This window comes from Magallana gigas, chromosome 1 (assembly GCF_963853765.1).
Source record: "Magallana gigas chromosome 1, xbMagGiga1.1, whole genome shotgun sequence".
Lineage (NCBI taxonomy): Eukaryota > Metazoa > Mollusca > Bivalvia > Ostreida > Ostreidae > Magallana > Magallana gigas.
In genome coordinates this window covers 74,558,608-74,578,991 of record NC_088853.1, presented here as the reverse complement: position 1 = coordinate 74,578,991, position 20,384 = coordinate 74,558,608, and the positions used below count along the sequence as shown (strand labels likewise).

The window sequence follows — 20,384 nt, the reverse complement described above, 5'->3', positions numbered from 1 at the left end:
GTTTTAACGCTTTTAGATGAATAAACACACGTGAAATAATTTTTGTAAATCAATTCTTACTTTAATTAACCTTTTATCCAAAATGAAATGCAGTCAAATCGTTTTTGTCAGTCCGCTGTCGAGCTGACATTTCACAACCGTGTGCCCTTTATGACTTTAACCCATATTATGATTATGACGAGAAAATACAACAACAATATAAGTTTGATGTTTCTAATGGCAAAAAGAAAACGTTATAACATTTACAATGTACACACATTGACAACACACGTGATGTACTGGCCGTCACAATGTACACACAACACACGTGATGTACTGGCCGTTTCTATATGGGGGGCAGGGGAGAGAACCGCAAACGGCCGTCACCGGATATAAGATGTGGCCATTTTGGTTGTGCTGCCGCGCGCCTTCCGTAAGGTACTCAGAATCCTCATGGAGACAAACAAAGTCAAAAGCATACCAGCCGCTGTCATCATTATCTGTCACCAAAAACCCGTGGTACTGGAGGTTCCAGCCGCTGGGACACGTGTTTTTCGCCGGTATCATCATTACTGAACCGGAACTTTGTACGTGACACACTGCGCATGGCACGTCGTCATCCTCAGCAAACTTCCGGTAATTGAACTGATACTCGCTTCCGTACAGATGGGCAGCTGACTCTAAACGTGTGGGAAAGTCACTTGGGGCATCGTCCGGGTCATGGGGCAGGCAGAGGGTGTCGACCCCTCCTCCAACTTCATGATAAGGTTTACCCCCAGTTATTCCTTGAAAGAGAGTGGATTTATGATAAATAGTTGTTGTAGCTTTCAAAGTTAATAGATTACATATGAATGTCATTCATTATTATTTATTTTTGTTTTGTTAAGTAAATAATTTCAATGAATGCCTGTATATACGATGCTCGTCCCATTTACTGCTGGGCAGGCCTTTTTACCCCATACTGTGTAAATACTGCCGGCCTCTATAAAGTGATATAACAAAAGTTATATGGAAATTTTCACATAAATATATAATATAATGATTCAAATCACTGAAAAAATAAAGTAAATGAGCTTTATTTAACGAGTTGGACGTTTACAATCCTTTTGCCAAGCTCGTTTAATATATAAACAATCATATACAATAGAAAACCATGAAATTATATATATTATAATAAAAATTATTGATTCTCTCTCTTTCTCACTCCGGTTATCTTTCTCTCTTTTTCTCTCTCTCTCTGGTTGAAAGATTCATTTGATATATGAAAATAATAAGTTTTCCTCTTTGGTTTGTTGCAAAAAGAGAGTATACAGTGGCTGCTGAATTATATGAATTGTACGGTTTGATGTACTTGCCCTTTCGACTCTGCAAAGATTGAATCAGGGTGCGTTGTGTGAGAACTTCCGCTTTTAATTTGGTCACGTCCGCGTTCACATTGCTAAGTTCTGTGTTCACACTGTTTAGTTCCGTATTTTTACTATTCATTTCCGTGTTCAACGTGTTTATTTTCGTGTTCAATGTAGTTACTTCCGCATCCTGTGTGGCCATGTGAGATTTTAATGACGTCATTTCAATTTTTAGTGCCTCTATCTCCTTCAGTAATGTACTTGGGTCGTTTAACAACAACCGCTGGTCCTTGGGTCGAATCCCCGAGTTGTCCATGTCAGCAGCCTTTTCTTTGTTTCCATACACATCAAACCCACTAAATATAAGTAGAAACACTGCCGCTATAAGCATAACTAGCTCCATTTTGTCAAAGAATTCACCTAGGTGCCCAAGTCGTATATAGTTCCCACGATCCTAGATAACAGTGTGATAGTGTTGCGATGCATACAAGTTTGTTTTGATATATACTTTTTATGTGGTCTGAACTTAGATGGGTCTTCTTTTCTTTTGCAGTGATTACCGAATCTTAGTCCAGTATATTATTTATATATATTTTACATTTTCCAGTGTCTTTGCCTGTGATAACACCAAGTATCGATTTTGTACTATATAACCCATAATACAAATGACGCCAAATTGAGGCGCCAGCGGGGTTTGCTTATTCATATTTAAATATTTAATCGTGCGATGGCTTAAAATTATATAAATATAAGTAATAAGGAATCATTCTTTGAATATTATGAGGTGATAATTTCGGTCGGGGCGTGATCAAATCTATCATAAAGCCCTTCGGACTTTATTGGATTTGATCACGCCCCGACCAAAATTATCACCTCATAATACTTAAAGAATGATTCCTTATTCCTTATTTAGTAACATCCTTATAAGAAAAACACGGCACGGGCCTTGTTAGCTCTGTGTCTTGATGCAGCTCTATGACTGACACGTGTTAATATTCATCATAGGAAATGCAAGCATTGTAAACGCTAAAAAAAGATACAGAAAAATTAACCTATATAAATCGTGACCATGACCTGGCAATGTTAATAAAAGACTTCGATGATATGGCGTCACAGGCTTTTAAGGCATTTAATGTTAGTGAAGGGTATAAAAAACAGATTCACCTTCAGGTCCAGCAATTCATATCTCGCCCGCAGTGAATTATTGTAAGACTTGGAGTCGGGGGGGGGGGGGGGGGGGGGGGAGTTATGAGTTGTGCGTTTTCCTATATCTTAGTGACAGACGAGACATTCCTCAAATTTATATAATTTTCCTTGATATTTTATTCCTTATTTATTAACATTCATACATGTTAATTTCCTAAAATTCAGAGTACATTACCAGGTTCGTTTCGGAGCTAGAATATTTCGAATTTTCCTTAAAATATCACGCAAAATGCATTTGAATGCTTGTAAGTAAAGTCATACTATATATTTTCAATTGAACATTTTATATCCAAATAAAAAAGAATCATATGACATAAAAATATAATTATGAAATTACGAAGTGAAAATCTTCACATTGTGGAAAAAATAGAAAAATGGAAGATAAGTCGCGTCTGACCTTAATGAGCTACTTTTTAATCGTTGCTCTTGATTGGAAAATACCTTCATATTCATTGTAGATGATGATGCAGTTGTGTTGATTTGTTAATTATAAGAAAAATGACCCATGGACATATTTTATTATATCAACACAATCAAAAGCATTCAAAATGGTAACCAACTGTCACAATGACTGACATTGTCACTGCGAGCAGACGACACATGTCAGGTATTGTCCGCCGTGGTATGGCGGACAAGGGAGAGAACCACACACGGCCTTTACGGGGTAAAACAGGCGCCCGTTCATGTTGTGTTGCCGCGATCCTTCAGTAAGATACTCGGAGTCTTCGTGTAGACATAAATATTCCGAAGGCCTCCAGTTTGTTACCACTTGTTCTGACGTCAGGAACCCTGCGTACTGAATGACCCAGTCATCTGGACACGTGACCTTTGCCGGAAGCATCATGATAGCGGATGCCGTTTTGGCGCCGCACACTGCGCAGGGAACGTCGTCGTCTTGTGCGTAGTTCCTGTAGGTAAACTGATATTCACTTCCATATATGGTACCAACAGCACTCCCTACGTTGGGAAAATCAGTGGGAGCCATGTCAGGGTTGTGAGGCAGGCACAACGTATCAACCGCTCCACCCAGGTCGTCATATTTACCCCCAGCTGTGATACCTAAAATTACGTAACATACTCTGAAAGTCTAGGAATTTGTGGTGAATTTACATCTACAGCTACAGTATTCTTAATACTTTTGATTTCCATTAGTGCGCTCTTCACATTGGAGGCGCGATTAGTAGGGTCGTATGGGACAAAATTTTGTCGTGATGGACGCCAACTATCAAGATTTACAATGCGCCGATCTAAAGCATATTCTGAAAACTAAAGGCATTCCCTTTTCGAACAAAAGAAAACAAGATTTAGTTGACTTATGTGAAAGCGCTGATGCTCTTAATTTGCCTGGAATCGACCAGAACGATAGCGAGAAAGAGGCTTCAATCGAGAGACGGACGGTTCGGGGGAAAACTTATCGACATCCATGTTACGACACTGGAATCGTCTGGAGTCGTAATCTAGCTACCATCCCAACCATTGATACGTTTGATGTGACATCTTTTCTCCAGAACTACTGCGGATGGTCTGAAGAACGCCTGCGGAGGAGAAAATCGGACAATGGCTACAAGCTACATTGTTCCGGCCACATTCATGATGTCACAATGGCAATGTTAGGTACTTGTAAACTTCGTAAAGCATACCATTTTATAGTTTTATTGACATTGAAATATGAAATAATACCCATATATTCATAAATTTTGTTGTCAAAATCGATATAAGCAATATATGAATGTTACAACAGAAACATAATCTTGTTGACCAACAGTTTTCTACCCAGTAAACAGGGACTGGAAATTAATGTCATACCTTTATTGATTTATCAAACATGATTAGAGACAGTCATGCAACAAATTTTAAAAGCAATATATTTATTCAATTGTCAACAACAATGTCAACAAAAAGGAATTTAGAATATTTGAACAGAAAATAATTTATCACTTTTCAATTCAGATGAAGATGTGTTCTATGTTAAAGGCAAATGTGTGCCTGAAACAAGGCAGTCCAGTGATCCTTATATCCCATGGATTCTGGTTGAGAAATCAGGACACATATTTTCAGCTGAATGTACATGTGTTGCGTAAGTTTATTTTCTAGATTTTCACTTCCCTGTATATCTTATTGAAGCAAAGCTGGTCATACTATTTTATTATCATTTTTCATAACCACATTATTAATATTTAACAGAGGGGATGGATCATGTAAGCATGTTGTTGCCCTACTGTTTGGCATAATAGATCACATCACTTCAATGGAAGATCGAAGTTCAATTGGAGTTACTGATACTGCAGCATATTGGGATAAACCACGGAAAGTATGCAGGCCAGTGCCTGTTCATGACTTAGATATCAGGTGTGTTACCCTATTTTTATATGTTCTTTTTTTTTGGATTGCCCAGTAATTGAATTAACTTATTTTATAAACATTGTCAATTCAACTGTTCTTTTCTGGTGCTGCTCGCATGTACATGTATTGTGCTTATATATTCTGTTTTAATTTTATGCCAGTCCTTTTATTCATTCGAAAACCAAGCAATTCTTGCAGAATGAATTAAGAAACTGAATTGTTTAATATCCTTTAACTAATAATTAATTTTTTGCAATTACAATGTGCGTTATTTAGAAATTTACTTATAATGCGTTATAATAATTCCATATAAATTACAGGACTGTCGTGAATGTACCAGATAAACCACGACCATCTGAAGATTCTGGTTATTTGCCACTTAAGTCTTCAGATTTTGATATGGAGTCATTGGAAAAGAATATTGTTCAAGTCCTAAAGAAGAGCAAAACATTGGCAGTGGCTTTGTATACAATGTCAGACTCTGATGATGACAATGACATGTCCATGTGTATTGAGGACACGCCCAAAAATATTATTGATTTAGTGGCAATGCTTGGTCAAGAAAATGTGAAAGTAGACGATTGTTATGTTAAGAAAGTTAATGAATTTACCAAAGGACAGTCCATTAACCTTATGTGGCAGTACCAAAGAAAGGGAAGATTGACTGCTTCAAATTTTTTCAAAGCTTATCACTATAGAGGGGATAAAGCAGACAATTATATTGTGCGCAGTATTATGGGTCAATATAATTTTACTTCGAAGTCAGTTGAATATGGAAAAATTAATGAATCTGTTGCACGTGAGAAATATGTAGATTACATGACATGTTTTCATCCTTCATTTAAGTGTTCAGAGACTGGAATCTTTGTTTTTAAAGATTTCCCCTTTCTTGCTGCATCCCCTGATGGTATTTCTGAATGCAAATGCTGTGGCAAAGGTCTTGTTGAAATCAAGTGTCCATATAGTTCACAAAATGAAACTTGTCAGGTTGCTATGTCAAAAAATTCATCATGTGCAATTGTCAATGGTAATTATGCATTGAAAAAGAGTATTTCCTCCTCCTATTATGTCCAAATGCTTGGCCAAATGGCAGTCTGCAAGTTATCTTACTGTGATTTTGTATTGTACACACAAAAAGATATTTATGTAGAAAGAGTTAATTTCTCACAAGCAGATTGGGAACTGTTATTTGAAAAACTCAAAAGTTTTTATGTGCAATATGTTTTACCAAAATTGGTCTAAGTACATGTATATACATCAGAAAACTTGAATAAGGTTAATGATTATGGTGTTTGCTTTATTGTGCTAATTCAAAAGTTGATGAATGTCAAAAACCATTGTATGGATTACACTGTACCATAATTTCACAATTTATTGTTCATCATAAGCAATATATAAAGTTCTTGAAATTAATGTATTTATCTCAATCATTTTTCATCATAACAAGTAAATAAAAAAAGGCATATGATTATTTGAAATATTGTGCAATCATGAATTAATGCACTAGCTTAAAACATTTTTAGAGCACTTAGTCCAATTGATACAATTATTTATGTTGCTGGAAAAGAAAACCGCCCATCAAATTAACGGTACACATGAACAACAGTAATTTTCCTTATTTAAATTTTTTTGACAAAGGTGGCATGAAGTTACAAAAAGCTGCTGCAACTCGTAGCATGGCTGATGACAAGTTTTTCATATTTAATGGGAGAATTCCTGCTAACATTTTGTAGGATTTGAGTCTTCTGATAGCCCGTTCGACATGGATGCGTAGAGAAGCAATCTTCCGAGTTTCAAGAATCTGTTTAGATGAGAGTACTCTCCCCTTCCCATTTCTTCTCTCATGCGTAAAAGGTGGCATATTTAAATATGCTCCTTTCAGGGTAAGAAGATCTTTTATTTGGAATCCTCTGTCTGCCATCACCTCATCCCCTGGGGAAATAAGGTCAAGAAATTTGCTGTCCACAGTAATTTTTCGGTCACTGACATTACCACTCCAGAATTTGGAAACAAATGTAAAAGCTCCATTGGGTTGGATAGCCACCAGAGCCTTAAGAGTGTTATGTGACTTGTAATTACTCCAAGTACTTGCCTGAGCTGAACAGTTTTTGGGTTTTTGAATGAACACTTCGGTGCAGTCAATTATTGATGTAGTATTAGGGTATTTTAGCTTAAAGGATAAAGGCATGTGTTTCAGAATTTTTTCTTTGGATGGCCACTTGATAACAGGATTTAAAATTTGTGCTAAGAAATTAATCCATGTGCCGAACAAGGTTGAGACATATCCAACGGACACATTGAATAAAACAGATAGAGTTGCATTGTCTAAACCGAGTCTTAATTTAAGCATAACCAATACGAACTCTTCCTTCATGGTTAGTTTTCTCTGTTTGCCAGGTTTTTGTTGATTCTTCTCTTGCCACTTCTTGGATCCTGACCTCCCAGCCCCTTTCCAAAATGAAACTTTGTTATAATATGGTGCCAAAAACTGAAGGAAGAATGTGAGAAAGCTGAGGGATGGCAGTCCAAGAAAGTGTTTGATGTTGTTATCATCTTGTATAATTTTTCCTATAAGATCATTCCTGAAGTCATTTTTCTGCATTTTCAGGGCTTGCAATGTCTGATTTTCCTCTCTCAGTTCCCTGTTTTCTTTTTCTAGCTCCGAACACCTAGCCTATTTGTTAAAAAAGTAAAAACAAATTGTTAATTGAACCTCATGTTCATAATTATCATTTTCAAAAAAAAAAAAACCCATGTACATGTATAATATTTTGTCAGTGTCAACTCACCTCTAAGGATGTTATTCTTTCCAAAAGGTCATGTTCCCCACAATACTTCTTCTCTGGGTCACAGCAGATATAATGATGGTCATGCTGTATATTTTGACACTGAATATCACATCCAACCTCTAAAATAATTTGAAACATGCCGATAAAGAACTAGTATACTTGTATAAAATAGTAACAATATTGTATAATGTATATATACATGTATAATATATGCATATTCTACTGGTTAATTTTTATTATTTAATATATATACAAAATATAACCTATATACATGCAATTGTTAAACGAACCTGTTTTAATTCCGTTGTTATTGTTGACATCTGTTTGTGGAATGTCTAATTCTCCCACTACATACGGATAACATATCTGTGTTTTGTCGGTGGCTGGCTCACATTTGACGAGGTGAACAGTTTTGATGGATGGCTGATCATGCTGTTTGACGTTTGTTGAAGACGACCTGCTTGAATTAGAATTCTTCGTTTTCCGTGGAGTTGATTTTTTATATTGATTATATGTAAACAAAGTTGGGTAAGGGTTTTGCGGTGTTGGAAAGGAGTCAACAAAGTGTTTGGAACAGACAACATAGTGTCTGTTGTCGCAAGAACTGTCTATTTTTAATCCCTCTCGCCTTATCAAACTTAGCCACTTTTTCAATTCGCTCTCTACCTTGGGTAACTGGTGGAAGAGTAAATTAGAGCTGCTTCGACTATCGGCAGTACAACCGACAGCAATACAATGTCGCGCAGGCATAACGTACACTTCAGTAGCGTCATTCGCAACAAGGAATGTTTGTCCCGAAAATCTCGCGAGATCTGTACGTTTTTTCACTCCGGTGATTGAAGAGCGCCATAAGGGACTTAACTCTCTGTTAGTGGAAATCGGAAGTATTCATTAAGTTATAACCAGTGATACCAAATTACCTGTGTATATTGTAGTTGTTCCATTCACGGGTGGACAGGCCTTTTTGCCCCAAACTGTGTAAATACTGCCAGCTAATTTCAATCAAAAGTAACGTAAAATGTGTTCCCTATAGATATGCAATGATTGATATGACTGTTCAGAGAACAAAAATATGCATTTTGAAACCTTGAATTCATTTCTAGTTTTTGCATTACGCGATATATGACAATATACCTACCTGGTTGATTTCTTGAGTTGAGCTGACTTTCTAGAGAAAGGATTAGGGTACGTTGTGTACTCACTTCTGTTTTCAGTGAGTTCAGGGAGGCCACTTCCGTTTCCATTGTTGTCACGTGAGATTTCAGTGACGTCATTTCTCTATGTAGCGCCTCTATCTCCTTCAGCAAAGTGCTCGGGTCGTTTAACAGTAACCGCCGGTCCTTGGGTTCACTTCCCGAGTCCTGGGGTGAAGTCTCTGTTTCCTTGTTGTCACCCACGCATCCTCCACAAGTAACAACTAGCAATATCACTGTGATAAGCACGCGATTCTCCATTTTATGACAGAAATCTCCAAAGTGCACGGTTTTTATGCCCTCACTCATACTGATAAAAGAATACGACAGAACCATTCTGTATACTATCAGATAGTTCAACGAGTGTCTTTTTCACTTACATAGAGTTACAATATTCATTTACAATTTCTCTCTTTTACAGTCTTGTTTACATTCCTCAGCTAAACTTTATTAAAAAAAAGATGGGGGGGGGGGGGGAATAAGGCGTGTAAAATGCCTATATTAGAATGGATAAGATACTGAAAAATAAATATATCAACAAACCTGATATTTCTTTTAAAAATCATTCAAAACAATGTACTGTAATTTTTAGACATCGATTTAAAACCCTTAAGAGGGCTCGAAGGTAGCGCCCATTTTTAGACTCTATCTATCTTCTTAAAAAGAAGAACTCCACATCAAAATATAGGAAAGTACCCAAATATAAAAGGTTTAATAAATTATTTGGATATATTTTTTATTGAATTATAGTTTATAGCTTTTTAAACCATACCTTTAAATTTGAGGAAGATCTGATGGTTAATTTGTTGACGATTCATCCTCCTTAACTATGTTTAACACTTGGAATATGTTGATAATTAAAACTGGTGCATGCGTATCAACACCTCTCAAAAGTGTTATTTTCTAAACTACATGTACAGTACAATACTTTTTGGGTTGAGGATTCGATGCCAACAAAACTTGAGGCAATACTAGTATTTTTTTTTCTTATCGTTGGTTAAAATATTCAAACTAAATATAGTTAGAAATTCTACTTTTGTAAACTTGTATCATGAAATTATCAATTAGATTTAAATTGAAAAAATTAAATTTGAAATTATATACTATAAAGTATCTTGCTACTAAACCAAAAGTCATATGCGCGACCCTATTCTTCTTTCTAAATAATTAATCTATACATGTACGTATATATCGGATAATTATACAATTTTTTTCTCAATATTAGAGTATTTAAGAAAAAACTCATGAAAAGTAATAGTTAGATAATATTAAGTAAAATTTACGCGATTAGGAAGGGGCGATAGGAACTTAAATTCTACTTAATATGGTCTAACTTATTTAGAACGTGTCTCTCTTTTTCATTGGCTGATCAAATCAAAAGTTCTCCGCCAATCAAATAGTTCTCTCTTTTGTTTACGGTTAATTCTCCATACTGTCAACCGAAAATGTCACGTTGCTTCTAGAGAGTTGTTAACGATTAAAAACAACACTTAATAGAATACTTAGCGAAAGCCAATTGGATATAAAAGTGGGTTCTGTTCTAAAATACTTCTATATAATATATAAAATAAATGTTACATATGATACACTAAATTGCATTTAAACGTAATTTGTTTATTAATGAATAAACCTCGACAATGGAATGTTCAAATACTATAGTAACGTGGAATTAAGTTTTGTCTATCTCAACCTTCGCTCTCGGTCACATCCGTATTGTTCCATGTGAGATAATTAAAGAATACGCCAGAGATTTTCAATTTGACATTGTTGAAATGTGAAGTTGGTCTTTAAAATTGGGGGAAAAACCAACAACAATAAAACGATAAAAGTGAGAATAATCAAAAGGGTTTGTGGTTTGTCATTTTATATTATTCGATACATATCGTGTTTAATGTTGCATTTAATTGGCTAGCTTGCTAAAGGTTCCAGTTCAAGGGAGGGAAAAGGGATGGTAAAATTTGTACGAGCTTTTAAAAATGTGTTATATATAAAAGTTGCCGTGTAGTCCGAGTAATCGGATTCTACGCAGGTCGTCGCAGAATATTAATACCCATCAGTTAATTGTTGTTTTCATATTGGTTAATATTTTTTATTTCGACCGGAAATGGCGGACTCTATCGGTACTTCTTTTTTACCTGATTTTAAAAGAGCGCTGAACTCTCTACGGTAAGAATAACATCGGGGAGACGGTTCTGGGTAAAGATTTTATGTTTTGAACGAGGTTTCTAACCTTACAAGTATTTTGATTATGTTTGTGGGCGCGGATCCATTCTGTTTGCGGGAGGGGGGGGGGTTAAGTTTTTTTGGTTTGTTTGTTTTGTTTTTAATATAGCAGAATTTCCGGACAAGGAGAGGGGGGTGGGGATGGGGTGTAGACCTCCTCACCATAACCTTATACCCTAACCACCTTTTGATACCAACATACATCATACATGTAATCGCTAGTACAATCATGTAATTACAAGAAACCAGAGAGGTAGATGTGCTACAAACGAGGCAGATCCCAGGCAGGTGGCATCGAAATGTGGGGGGGGGGTGCATGGTCCCAAATTTTTTCCCCGCAGCAATTTTCAAAATTTTTATATATAGAACATTTTAATTTGTATGGGTTTGTCTCAATACATTTGGGGAGCTTATATCAAATTTTTTATTTGTTTTATTGTTCTTGTCAAGATTTTGGAGATAACACCCAACCCCACCCTCTTTAAAAAACCAATGCTACGTGTCTGCATGCATGGATCATTCACCTTAAATTATGATTTTGTGCTTCAAACATGAACTGAATAAATAATTACTGATTTTTAATAAGGTCTTTGTCTTTTAACGTTCATTAAAGGAAATGTAGGTATACATTATATATTATATAAATAGTGCCTGTTTGGGAGGGTAACAGTTGAAATTGACACCCCGAGAAAAACATTGTCAACCGACGCGATACATATCATAAGAGATGATAAAATTCAGGAAGGTTAATCAATTTGTAGTCCCTGCATGTGCTTTCAACTGTTATTTTATTTTATTTATCAGTATTTTTTTTTCCTTTTGACGTCGAGGGGGAGGGGCGGGTGATTCCATTCGAATTTTTAAAAGCTTTCAAGGAAAACAACTTTTTATTTTATTATTTAATTTAATCATTTTAATACTATTATTCATTTTCTACTCATTACTTTATTTAAAAAAACAAACAAAAACAAAACATCATAGGGGGTAGGGGTCCACCCCCCTCCCCCTGCAAAATTCAATTTTTTTAAAATGTATATCGTAAAACTTCCAAATAAATGCCCCAGAACCCCCCCCCCCCCCCCCCCCACACACACACACACATATACACATCCTGCCAAACTAAAAAAAAACCACCGAAAACATGGAAAACCCCATCCTTGATTTTTTTTTTCTGGATCCGCGCACGTTTCCTTTAAATCATTACATTTAATCAATGCGGGGTAACTCGTATCACGACGTTGTCAAGGGGAGCGGAAGTTTATAAGGAAGGGAAGTAGCACGCATGTCTCAATGACTGCAGTGTCGCGGAATAATAACTATTAGGTAAATTAAGCATAAAATCTAATGATAACATATCTTTTAACATCCAAATAAATTATTAAAGCAAACTATTGTAATGAGAAAATCTTATAAGGCGTAATAAATCGAAAGTAAACAAGAATTTCTTTGAGATATTTTCACGCGGAAGTTTATCCGCCAAAATTTTACGTTGTCATGCGGTCGTGTCAACATTGAACAGAGGTAGAGGTAATCGCACGTTGTGATCAGACTATTTAGCTAACTAAAGGCCACCACAGAACTTAATTAATGAAGTTATTGAACTCGAATTCTTTATTTTCATTTTTGATTAATATTGGTATTGTCAAACAGCCCATGCTTACTGTACGTTTAGTATTCCATAAATCTTCATCATGTAAAGATATTTTCATTGAACCCAATAATTGTTAAAGGCTAAAGTACATTACCTTTCCGTCTCGTGCAAGCTAGCCCTTAAGCTCTGTATGTAGACTGTAGTGATATATGTGTTATGATTCCAGGCTTAGATTGGTTGTATATTAGTCTATACAACAATCTGTGATAAAAAAATTTACCAATTCAACAAACTTATACACTGTACTGGTACTGTACCAGTTATCGGCTAAGACCAGTTATCGGCTAAACTGAGAGTTCGGGTTTATAGCACGCAACAATCCAATATTTTTTATTTCAGTCGTCTTTTTCGAATAAAGAAAAGTAAGTTTGCTTGAAAACTTTCTTGAATATGTTTTATACATGAGCTTAAACGATCATTGTTTACCGCTGATTTTACATCTTTGCACTTTCAGCAGTGGGGGAAGTGGCGTAATAAGTTAAAAATAGAATATTACCTTTTTGTGATACGTTATTATATCCCTTCTTTGATTTGACATATAAAATAAATACATTTAACATGTATAAACAAAAGGAATTCACGAATTTCCGAAAGATTCGTAGCGCAATTGAACGCCTGATTGCACAATTATGTATTGAATAGTATACGATTTGGTGTATTACCGTATGATAATAAACGAATTATTTTATGAGTTTTGTTTATAATGTATCATGACCCCGAATACTTTAGTTTGACCTCACAAGGTGCATAATTTAAACTACATTTAGCAGAGTATAAAATCAACATGAACACGGATTTTTACTATGTTATTATCACGAAGCCGATAACTGGTACAGTAAATCGTAAAAACTCGGCAAATTCGGGGCGTGCTTAAAAGCACAAAACGGCAAGATGTTTTGGGTTCTAAATAATGATATAAACTAACAGATTGATAAATAAGGAGTGCACTTTTTAAACTATGTCAAGTTTTATCCAAAAATATCAAGAAATAAGGAATTGCGAAAAGAAAACGTTAAATTTTAGCCGATAACTGGTACAGGGCCAGTATCGCATCTTTGTTTCTGACATCAAACTGGCAGTTTCCTGTAACAATTTGAAATTTCATTAGGAGTTCAAATTATGTTGTACAAAAATGAACGTCATTAAAAATCAAGTTTTAAAATTTTGATATATGTACATGTAAAGTATACGATGCCATATTTCTATTAGTACATCAAATTGTCATACAAATTGAACCATTTTAACAAGGCCTTGGACTTTCAGTAGGAGAAATTATCGAACCATTTTAATAGTACGAGTAATTATCTATTTCTTGCGCCAAAACTGGTTTAAAATAATGATGCTGGTTTCAAGCGAAACATACACCAATTGCGTAGTCTAAGCTTAAAGGCCAAACAAATCTTGTAGGGCTATGACAATGAAGCTGCTCGGTCTGAGAAAAATTTAGATGAAAGACCTGAGAGTTAAAGTTTTATATGTATATGGTATAAAAAGTTGCAATATATCACGCACAAAAAATTGCGCTATTTTTGACTGATTTATTATAATCTTTATAGGAATGGGACGATCCACCGATGCACCGGTGCATCACGGTATTTATTTTGACGATATTTGGATCCATACATTTACCATTAATACAACGATACCTATGCGAACTTTTTTTTATTCTCCAAAAATATCCGAGCTTCATATGGCGGCTTTTTTTTAGTCTGCGCGCCTAATATGAAAGTACAAAGATGGCGGAAAACTTCGTAAAGCTGTCAAAACTGTTAGGAAGCTAAATCTGGAGTGTGGACAACTTTTGGATTACTTTTTTATGAAAAAGTAGTGTATATGAGACTAAGTCATTTGTAAATTGTGCAACGCTCAGTTTAAATATATCAAAATAAATTTGAACATGCGGTAATACATCGTTAGATTGAATAAATTTTTAACCCTTATTCATGTTTTCATTTAGTTGCAATGTATCGTGATATGTATCGTATCGCATCTCATGTATCGTGATATGTACCGAATCGGCTAAGTACATTATCGTCCCAGCCCTAAATCTTTATCTGTAATTAAGATTAACCAGTTCAAAACTAGAGCAGTATTTTTTTTTGTGACAATGTACTATAGGTGTTTTCTGTATCAAGATATTCGTAACATGATAGTGATGATGTGATCATGAACCATTGTACTTGATTAAAAAAGTTACAAGGGGATTCATGACTGCAAAATGCATTGAATAAAATTGATGAAATATTGAGTGCTCAAATATTTCAAAGAGGATAAAACAAATATTAAACCTATCGTTCAATATCAAAGTTCTCAATTTATTAATTTATTTTTCATTATAGTGTTGCCAACAAAATCAAGATGGGAAAGAAAGTTGAGAAATCTCTGAAGGGCGAGAAGAACCAGTCGGCCGTTAGTCAGGATGAGGAAGACCCCAACAAAACACCAGGTAACCGTGGTAACACTCAAACAATGTAAGAGACGTCTTATCATCACAGTTGTATATTAATGACATATGAGTTCAAGGAGTAAGATTTTATGTTTAAAAAGTTGTACCTTTAAAAAATTAATTTCATGTATTAGGGAATAAGACCTTAAAACTCCCATATTTCCGCCTTAACATAAAGAAGAAAGGGGTCAAACTGAATAATCAGTTATAAGATTTATTGATTTCCCATCGCTGAACCAGCTTTGGACATAGATCCATGAGCATCATTGAAGTGGATATAGATCCATTGAAGACTTTCTTACAACTTCTGACATTCCCAGATCATCTTTCTCTCCCTTTTTTTCTTACACGTTATTGTTGATTTCAACTTCTAACTTTGTCTGATCATTCTGATTCACTCATCTTTCTCTTTTTCTTTTGCTATATCTTTGTGTTCAAGTTTTGCTTATATTACAGAATTTGTGACTTTGTCTAATCATCTGTGTCTCTTTCTCTCTCTATACTTTCTTTCTGTCTATCCCTCCTTACTAGTGCCTGTTGAGAGTGTTCACACACTGTCCTCTAGTTCACCGTCCCTCAGTCCAACCCTTGACCCTGACAAGCCTCTAGGTGAGAAAGATCCAATGGTCTTCTGTATGTTTATTATTTATTATTCACTGTACAGTATTAACATATATTTGGTGAAAGATGATTATTGTACTGCTTTTTTTTTATCATAAAAATAACTAGTCACAAGAATCAGGGTAAAACCAGGAATTCTATTTTTAGAACCCTACAGTTGTACGGGAAACTTCCAAGCTGACTTCACAGAGTTGTGTCGCCGTACCGGCATGGCCACTATTCCCGCCGTGGTTCACCGAGCCCGACCTCCCACGCAGGCAGCACCTGAGAGCAGCAAACCAGAAAAGGGGAAAGATAAAGGCAAGAGTGCGATCACTGAACCGGAACCAGAGCCAGAACTGGACACCGAGGGTGGTGGGTGCTTGCGTCTAATACATTAACAGCTGCCCCGCCCCTCCCCCTGAAATGCCCCCTCCCTTTCCTCTTTATCATTCCTCCCCTTTTAAATCCCATCACCTCCTATCTCAAAGAAGTTTCCAACCTCCAGAGTCAATCAATCTCCAATTCCCTTTTATATCCCCTCCCCTTTCCCATTTATATCCAGCCTTTTACATTTTATTCCTTCCCCTCCCCTTTTATCTCCCCTTCCCTTCCATTCTCAAAGAGTTTCCAAACTCCTGAGTCAATCACCAAATCACAAAGCTGTAACTGTGTTTTGTAACCTCTTGCCATATTTTGTAATGAATACATTAAGCGAGTGTGAAATGTTCCCTAAATTTCCCACCCCCTAACCCCACCCCCCAATCTTCCCCTTTTAACCTCAAATAATTTGGCAGTTATGTAAACTTATCTGCCACCTCCATATTACCCATGTTTTAAAATAAAAATCAAAAACCTCAAAATCTTGCCAGAGATGGTGACTTGTTTAGGATAAAATAAAAATCTAGTGAATAAAAATCTTTAATCCCTCCCCCACCTCGATATCCATTGTGTCTGACAGTCACCCACCAATGTTAATCATATGTCAGCCAGAACAGTTTTTAATTCAAAGTTTATAATAAATATCAGGATGGTAAATTATTACCAAAATTGATTTGATGATAAATAAATTATTTGAATTTGGATGAATTAAGATTAACCATTAGTAGTTCTTTGAAAAAACACTGTACCAAAATAGGTTACACATAATTGTTGTTTTCTTGATGGAAAAATTACCATATATTGGTAATTCATGTATACATGATTCACAACAATATGATGTATTAATCACAACATTTCTCAGGATAAGCTTGAATGGGACATGTCAAAAGTTACGATTAGTTTTGTCAATAACCCGATATGATATCCCAGAACCGGAGGTAACATTTTGTTTTTTCCGTTTCATCTTTACTCCTCTATTCCTTGCCGTCCTGTATCTTTTTGACTTTAATTTTAATCTAAGAATTAAAACCCTGTGTGTTCTCTCCTAATTTGGTAATGTGGGATAAATGTATAAAGATGCTGATCTGTGACTTTAAAAGTATTCTCTTTAATACTGTATTGTTATGTATGTATGCTTCATGTACGAATCTTTTTTACAACTTGTTTATAACTGTCAGATACCCATTATTTTAAACTAATCTCTTTGAATTTTGCTAATGAAAATGTTTTAACAAAAAAACTGTCATAATATTAATAATAATGTTCTACTATTTGAAATTTTGTTTTCTGTAAATTATTGTGCAAATAGCTTATTTTATATCGTTAAAAGATTGGAAATTTTTTTTTTTTTTCATACATATTTAAATTTAACTCTCTTATACATTAAGTAAGTATTAAAAATAGGATTTAAAAATATGTAGGAATATAAAACAAGCAGAGGATACAAGTTGATTCATACTTGAATTGAAACAGAGAACTTTTGTAAAGTCTTTAAAACAGCTGAGAGCTCATAAATGCACATGATTTACTGAAAGGTTTTGGTTATTCAGAAAATGCGGAACCACCTCCCAAAACGTACGTTGTCAAGGATAAATTTGAGTTCTTTAAGCCTTGTGTCCAGGTAGAAATGGAGAACTACGATAAAGGGGAAACTGTGACAGAGATCTACATCAGGGGTAAGAGAGAGAGAGAGAGAGAGAGAGAGAGAGAGAGAGAGAGAGAGAGAGAGAGATGAAGTAGGAGAGAGGAATAGAATTCAAGAGAAGGTCAGTGAAACACTGTAGAGAAGGAGTGTGTGGGTAAGAGCGCCACAGAGTGAAAGAAAGACAGAAAAAATAGAGGGAGGAAAAATAGAGAATGAAAAAAGATAAATACAAATGTATCTGGATTCTTCAGCTTTTTTGATATAAATTAGTTTTATGATCTGCTATTTAAAGTATTGACCTAATGCCAGAATAAGAAACGGTAGTTATTTGAAAAAAAGGCCTTTTCAATTGTACCATTAAATAGCTGTTTTTAATAATGACATCTACGTAAAATGAAGCTTTGATATAACTACAGTTTTTTCATTAATTTTCGTGGGTATCAATTTTCGTGGATTTTCTAAAAACCACAGTTTCGAGGATACGTAATTTCATGGCCAATGATCCTATCAATACAAAATGTTAGTTGAAATTGAACTTCAATGAATATCTAATTTCGTGGATCAACTTAACAACGAAATCCACGAAAATTGGTATTCAACGAATATTGATGAAACCACAGTATTTGATTCTTTATTTTAGGTTGGAAAATTGATGATGTGATGATGAACACTCTGAAACAGTGCTGGTCAGTGATGGAGAAACTTCACACAATAAAGTAGGTCATTCATTATATTATCTGTAATCAAAGTATTGAAGGTACTGGTAGAGAAACATGATACAATGAAATAGGTTGTCATCAAAGTACCGAAAGTACTGGTGAAGAAACTCCACACAATAAAGTAGGTCATTGATTATAATATCTGTAATCAAAGTATTTAAAGTACTTGCAGAAAAACTCAGCACAATAAAGTAGATCATTGATTATAATATCTGTAATCAAAGAACTGAAAGTACTGGTAGAGAAACTCCGCACAATGAAGTAGGTTTATGAAACTCATAACATTCTGAAGCAATGTTAGGTAATTGAATGTGAAAAAGACAAATTTGTATTTCTTAACTTATATACTGTATATGTACATAACAGATTTTCTTTTACTAGACAATGAATATTGATAATTGTATACATAATCCATAGTAAACATAATAAAATTGTAAACTTTCACATCCATACACACACAATCTACTACATCATTTATAACTGTATTTATTTCTTTCAGTTTGTGGAACACAGGATTAAATGGTGAAACTGTCAGTATAATGGCCAGCACACTGCCTAGTATTGTCAATCTCAGGTACACCCTCTCTCTCTCTCTCTCTCTCTCTCTCTCTCTCTCTCTCTCTCTCTCTCTTTTGAAGTAAATATTTGATAGTATCACACATTTCTTACTATGTACCATCTGCATTTACAGGACATTAATTCTAGATGGAAATGTTGTGAAAGAAGAAAACTGGCATGAACTGATCACAGACGAAAGTCCGTAAGTTGACAAAATCATCAGTGTCTGTTCTTCGTTTGATTCGTTTTGCATTGATGTGATACCAATGAAAGACATGACCTATCTTCCATTTTTGTCTATTTTTCCTATCTCCACAATGTGAAGATTTCCACTAAGTAATCCCAAAATTATTTTTTTATGCTATATGATACCGGTTTTATTTAGATATAAGGAGTTCAATTAAAAATGTATAATATATGACTATTTATAAGGATTCAAATCCATTTTGTATGCTATTTTAAGGGAAATTCTAAATATTCTAGCTCTGCAAAGAGCCTGGTAATGTACCCTGAATTTTTGGGAATTGACAGAATAAAATGTTAATGAATGAGGAATGATATATCAAGCAAAATTATATAAAATTGAGGAACGTCTCGTGTGTCCTTAATTTATTAATTCTATTCCCCCTTTTCATTGCAGGGTACAGAACCTGTCCCTGAGACACTGTGGAATCACAGACCTAGGGGCCAAATCTATCGGGGAGGCGCTGGGCACTGTCAAACGGGCCAACACTAAACTGGTCTCCCTCAACCTGGCAGGGAACCAGATTTCTGACCAAGGAGCCGTGGATATTGCTAACGTAAGTCATGGTAGCCATTAAGTTCTTTAAATTAAAATTATCATAAAAGGATAAGGTGGGAGGGGGGAGAGGTTACCTAGCTATCATATATCTTGAAAAATTGAGAAAAAAATTGGCCTTGCATACATCAAAATCAAAATCTTTTTTTTTTTCAAATGTGAATAGTTGTGTGCTAATGTAGAATCAAGTTTCTGTTTTTGTTCATTTATTAGAAATACAACATTTGTTTCCTTCATTTGCAACTTCTTTGAGATTTTTCTCGCATTGCTCAAAGAAATAACCCAACCTTGAATGTTTGAATGTGTTGCTTCATTCTCTGTCTTGTCTGACTTATATACAGGGAAAGTACTCACCCCTGTTTAGTCTTTGCCCCATTTGCCCTTGTTGTCAGCAGGCGAATTTAAGACTGGGTGAATTCAGATGTCTAAAATTATCTCTCTCTGAACACATCCATGTATGAGTGAATTCAAAATATGTGAAAGTATAGAAGGGCAAATTTACAGGG

At 35.2% G+C, this 20,384-nt stretch overlaps 5 protein-coding genes across 48 annotated transcripts in view; 2 read left to right on the top strand and 3 right to left on the bottom strand.

The window, feature by feature from the left end:
* The window catches only part of LOC105336913 (leucine-rich repeat-containing protein 71), a 56,653-nt gene that overhangs the window by 16,518 nt on the left and 19,751 nt on the right, over positions 1 to 20,384 (top strand). For 29 of the 43 annotated variants that reach the window (XM_034464868.2, XM_034464867.2, XM_066075312.1 and 26 more), the window contains exons 2-9: positions 15,070 to 15,176; positions 15,708 to 15,785; positions 15,945 to 16,151; positions 17,708 to 17,833; positions 18,443 to 18,518; positions 19,021 to 19,095; positions 19,213 to 19,281; positions 19,720 to 19,879. In XM_034464868.2, the coding sequence (XP_034320759.2) occupies positions 15,070 to 15,176; positions 15,708 to 15,785; positions 15,945 to 16,151; positions 17,708 to 17,833; positions 18,443 to 18,518; positions 19,021 to 19,095; positions 19,213 to 19,281; positions 19,720 to 19,879 (898 nt within the window). Of the gene's footprint in view, positions 1 to 10,875; positions 11,023 to 12,300; positions 12,403 to 12,462; positions 12,607 to 15,069; positions 15,177 to 15,707; positions 15,786 to 15,944; positions 16,152 to 17,707; positions 17,834 to 18,442; positions 18,519 to 19,020; positions 19,096 to 19,212; positions 19,282 to 19,719; positions 19,880 to 20,384 lie in introns of those variants that run through there. The other 14 variants (XM_066075371.1, XM_066075428.1, XM_011441496.4 and 11 more) reach the window with 8 other exon arrangements.
* On the bottom strand, positions 73 to 1,903 carry LOC117687772 (uncharacterized). Its single transcript, XM_034464893.2, has 3 exons — positions 1,335 to 1,903; positions 887 to 961; positions 73 to 764 (listed from the first exon to the last, which is right to left on the bottom strand). Exons 1-3 carry the CDS (start codon positions 1,726 to 1,728, stop codon positions 286 to 288), a joined length of 948 nt encoding a protein of 315 aa, XP_034320784.2. The 5' UTR covers positions 1,729 to 1,903; the 3' UTR covers positions 73 to 285.
* Positions 3,023 to 9,182, bottom strand: LOC105336896 (uncharacterized). Its single transcript, XM_066075274.1, has 3 exons — positions 8,802 to 9,182; positions 8,584 to 8,655; positions 3,023 to 3,590 (listed from the first exon to the last, which is right to left on the bottom strand). Exons 1-3 carry the CDS (start codon positions 9,163 to 9,165, stop codon positions 3,112 to 3,114), a joined length of 915 nt encoding a protein of 304 aa, XP_065931346.1. The 5' UTR covers positions 9,166 to 9,182; the 3' UTR covers positions 3,023 to 3,111.
* LOC136272760 (uncharacterized) lies at positions 3,707 to 6,280 on the top strand. 2 transcript variants are annotated; one of them, XM_066075267.1, is made up of 4 exons: positions 3,707 to 4,145; positions 4,506 to 4,608; positions 4,716 to 4,880; positions 5,195 to 6,280. In XM_066075267.1, exons 1-4 carry the CDS (start codon positions 3,722 to 3,724, stop codon positions 6,114 to 6,116), a joined length of 1,614 nt encoding a protein of 537 aa, XP_065931339.1. In that variant the 5' UTR covers positions 3,707 to 3,721; the 3' UTR covers positions 6,117 to 6,280. The 2 variants fall into 2 exon arrangements, with proteins under 2 accessions (XP_065931339.1, XP_065931334.1); XM_066075262.1 differs by having other exon boundaries at positions 4,482 to 4,608.
* Positions 6,338 to 8,447, bottom strand: LOC136272761 (uncharacterized). Its single transcript, XM_066075271.1, has 3 exons — positions 7,954 to 8,447; positions 7,664 to 7,782; positions 6,338 to 7,548 (listed from the first exon to the last, which is right to left on the bottom strand). Exons 1-3 carry the CDS (start codon positions 8,411 to 8,413, stop codon positions 6,490 to 6,492), a joined length of 1,638 nt encoding a protein of 545 aa, XP_065931343.1. The 5' UTR covers positions 8,414 to 8,447; the 3' UTR covers positions 6,338 to 6,489.

What these genes read in the sequence shown, in the direction of transcription:
- LOC117687772 (XM_034464893.2), bottom strand. Translation starts at nt 1,728, where the DNA reads ATGGAGCTAGTTATGCTTATAGCGGCAGTGTTTCTACTTATATTTAGT. An exon ending in ATCTTTGCAGAGTCGAAAGG is followed by an intron (nt 962 to 1,334) that starts GCAAGTACATCA and finishes ATCACTTTATAG; the next exon opens with AGGCCGGCAGTATTTACACA. An exon ending in GACGAGCATCGTATATACAG is followed by an intron (nt 765 to 886) that starts GCATTCATTGAA and finishes CTCTCTTTCAAG; the next exon opens with GAATAACTGGGGGTAAACCT.
- LOC136272760 (XM_066075262.1), top strand. Translation starts at nt 3,722, where the DNA reads ATGGGACAAAATTTTGTCGTGATGGACGCCAACTATCAAGATTTACAA. An exon ending in GCTGAATGTACATGTGTTGC is followed by an intron (nt 4,609 to 4,715) that starts GTAAGTTTATTT and finishes AATATTTAACAG; the next exon opens with AGGGGATGGATCATGTAAGC. An exon ending in GTTCATGACTTAGATATCAG is followed by an intron (nt 4,881 to 5,194) that starts GTGTGTTACCCT and finishes TATAAATTACAG; the next exon opens with GACTGTCGTGAATGTACCAG.
- LOC136272761 (XM_066075271.1), bottom strand. Translation starts at nt 8,413, where the DNA reads ATGCCTGCGCGACATTGTATTGCTGTCGGTTGTACTGCCGATAGTCGA. An exon ending in TAACAACGGAATTAAAACAG is followed by an intron (nt 7,783 to 7,953) that starts GTTCGTTTAACA and finishes AAATTATTTTAG; the next exon opens with AGGTTGGATGTGATATTCAG. An exon ending in AAAGAATAACATCCTTAGAG is followed by an intron (nt 7,549 to 7,663) that starts GTGAGTTGACAC and finishes TTTAACAAATAG; the next exon opens with GCTAGGTGTTCGGAGCTAGA.
- LOC105336896 (XM_066075274.1), bottom strand. Translation starts at nt 9,165, where the DNA reads ATGAGTGAGGGCATAAAAACCGTGCACTTTGGAGATTTCTGTCATAAA. An exon ending in CAACTCAAGAAATCAACCAG is followed by an intron (nt 8,656 to 8,801) that starts GTAGGTATATTG and finishes GATTGAAATTAG; the next exon opens with CTGGCAGTATTTACACAGTT. An exon ending in AACAACTACAATATACACAG is followed by an intron (nt 3,591 to 8,583) that starts GTAATTTGGTAT and finishes ACGTAATTTTAG; the next exon opens with GTATCACAGCTGGGGGTAAA.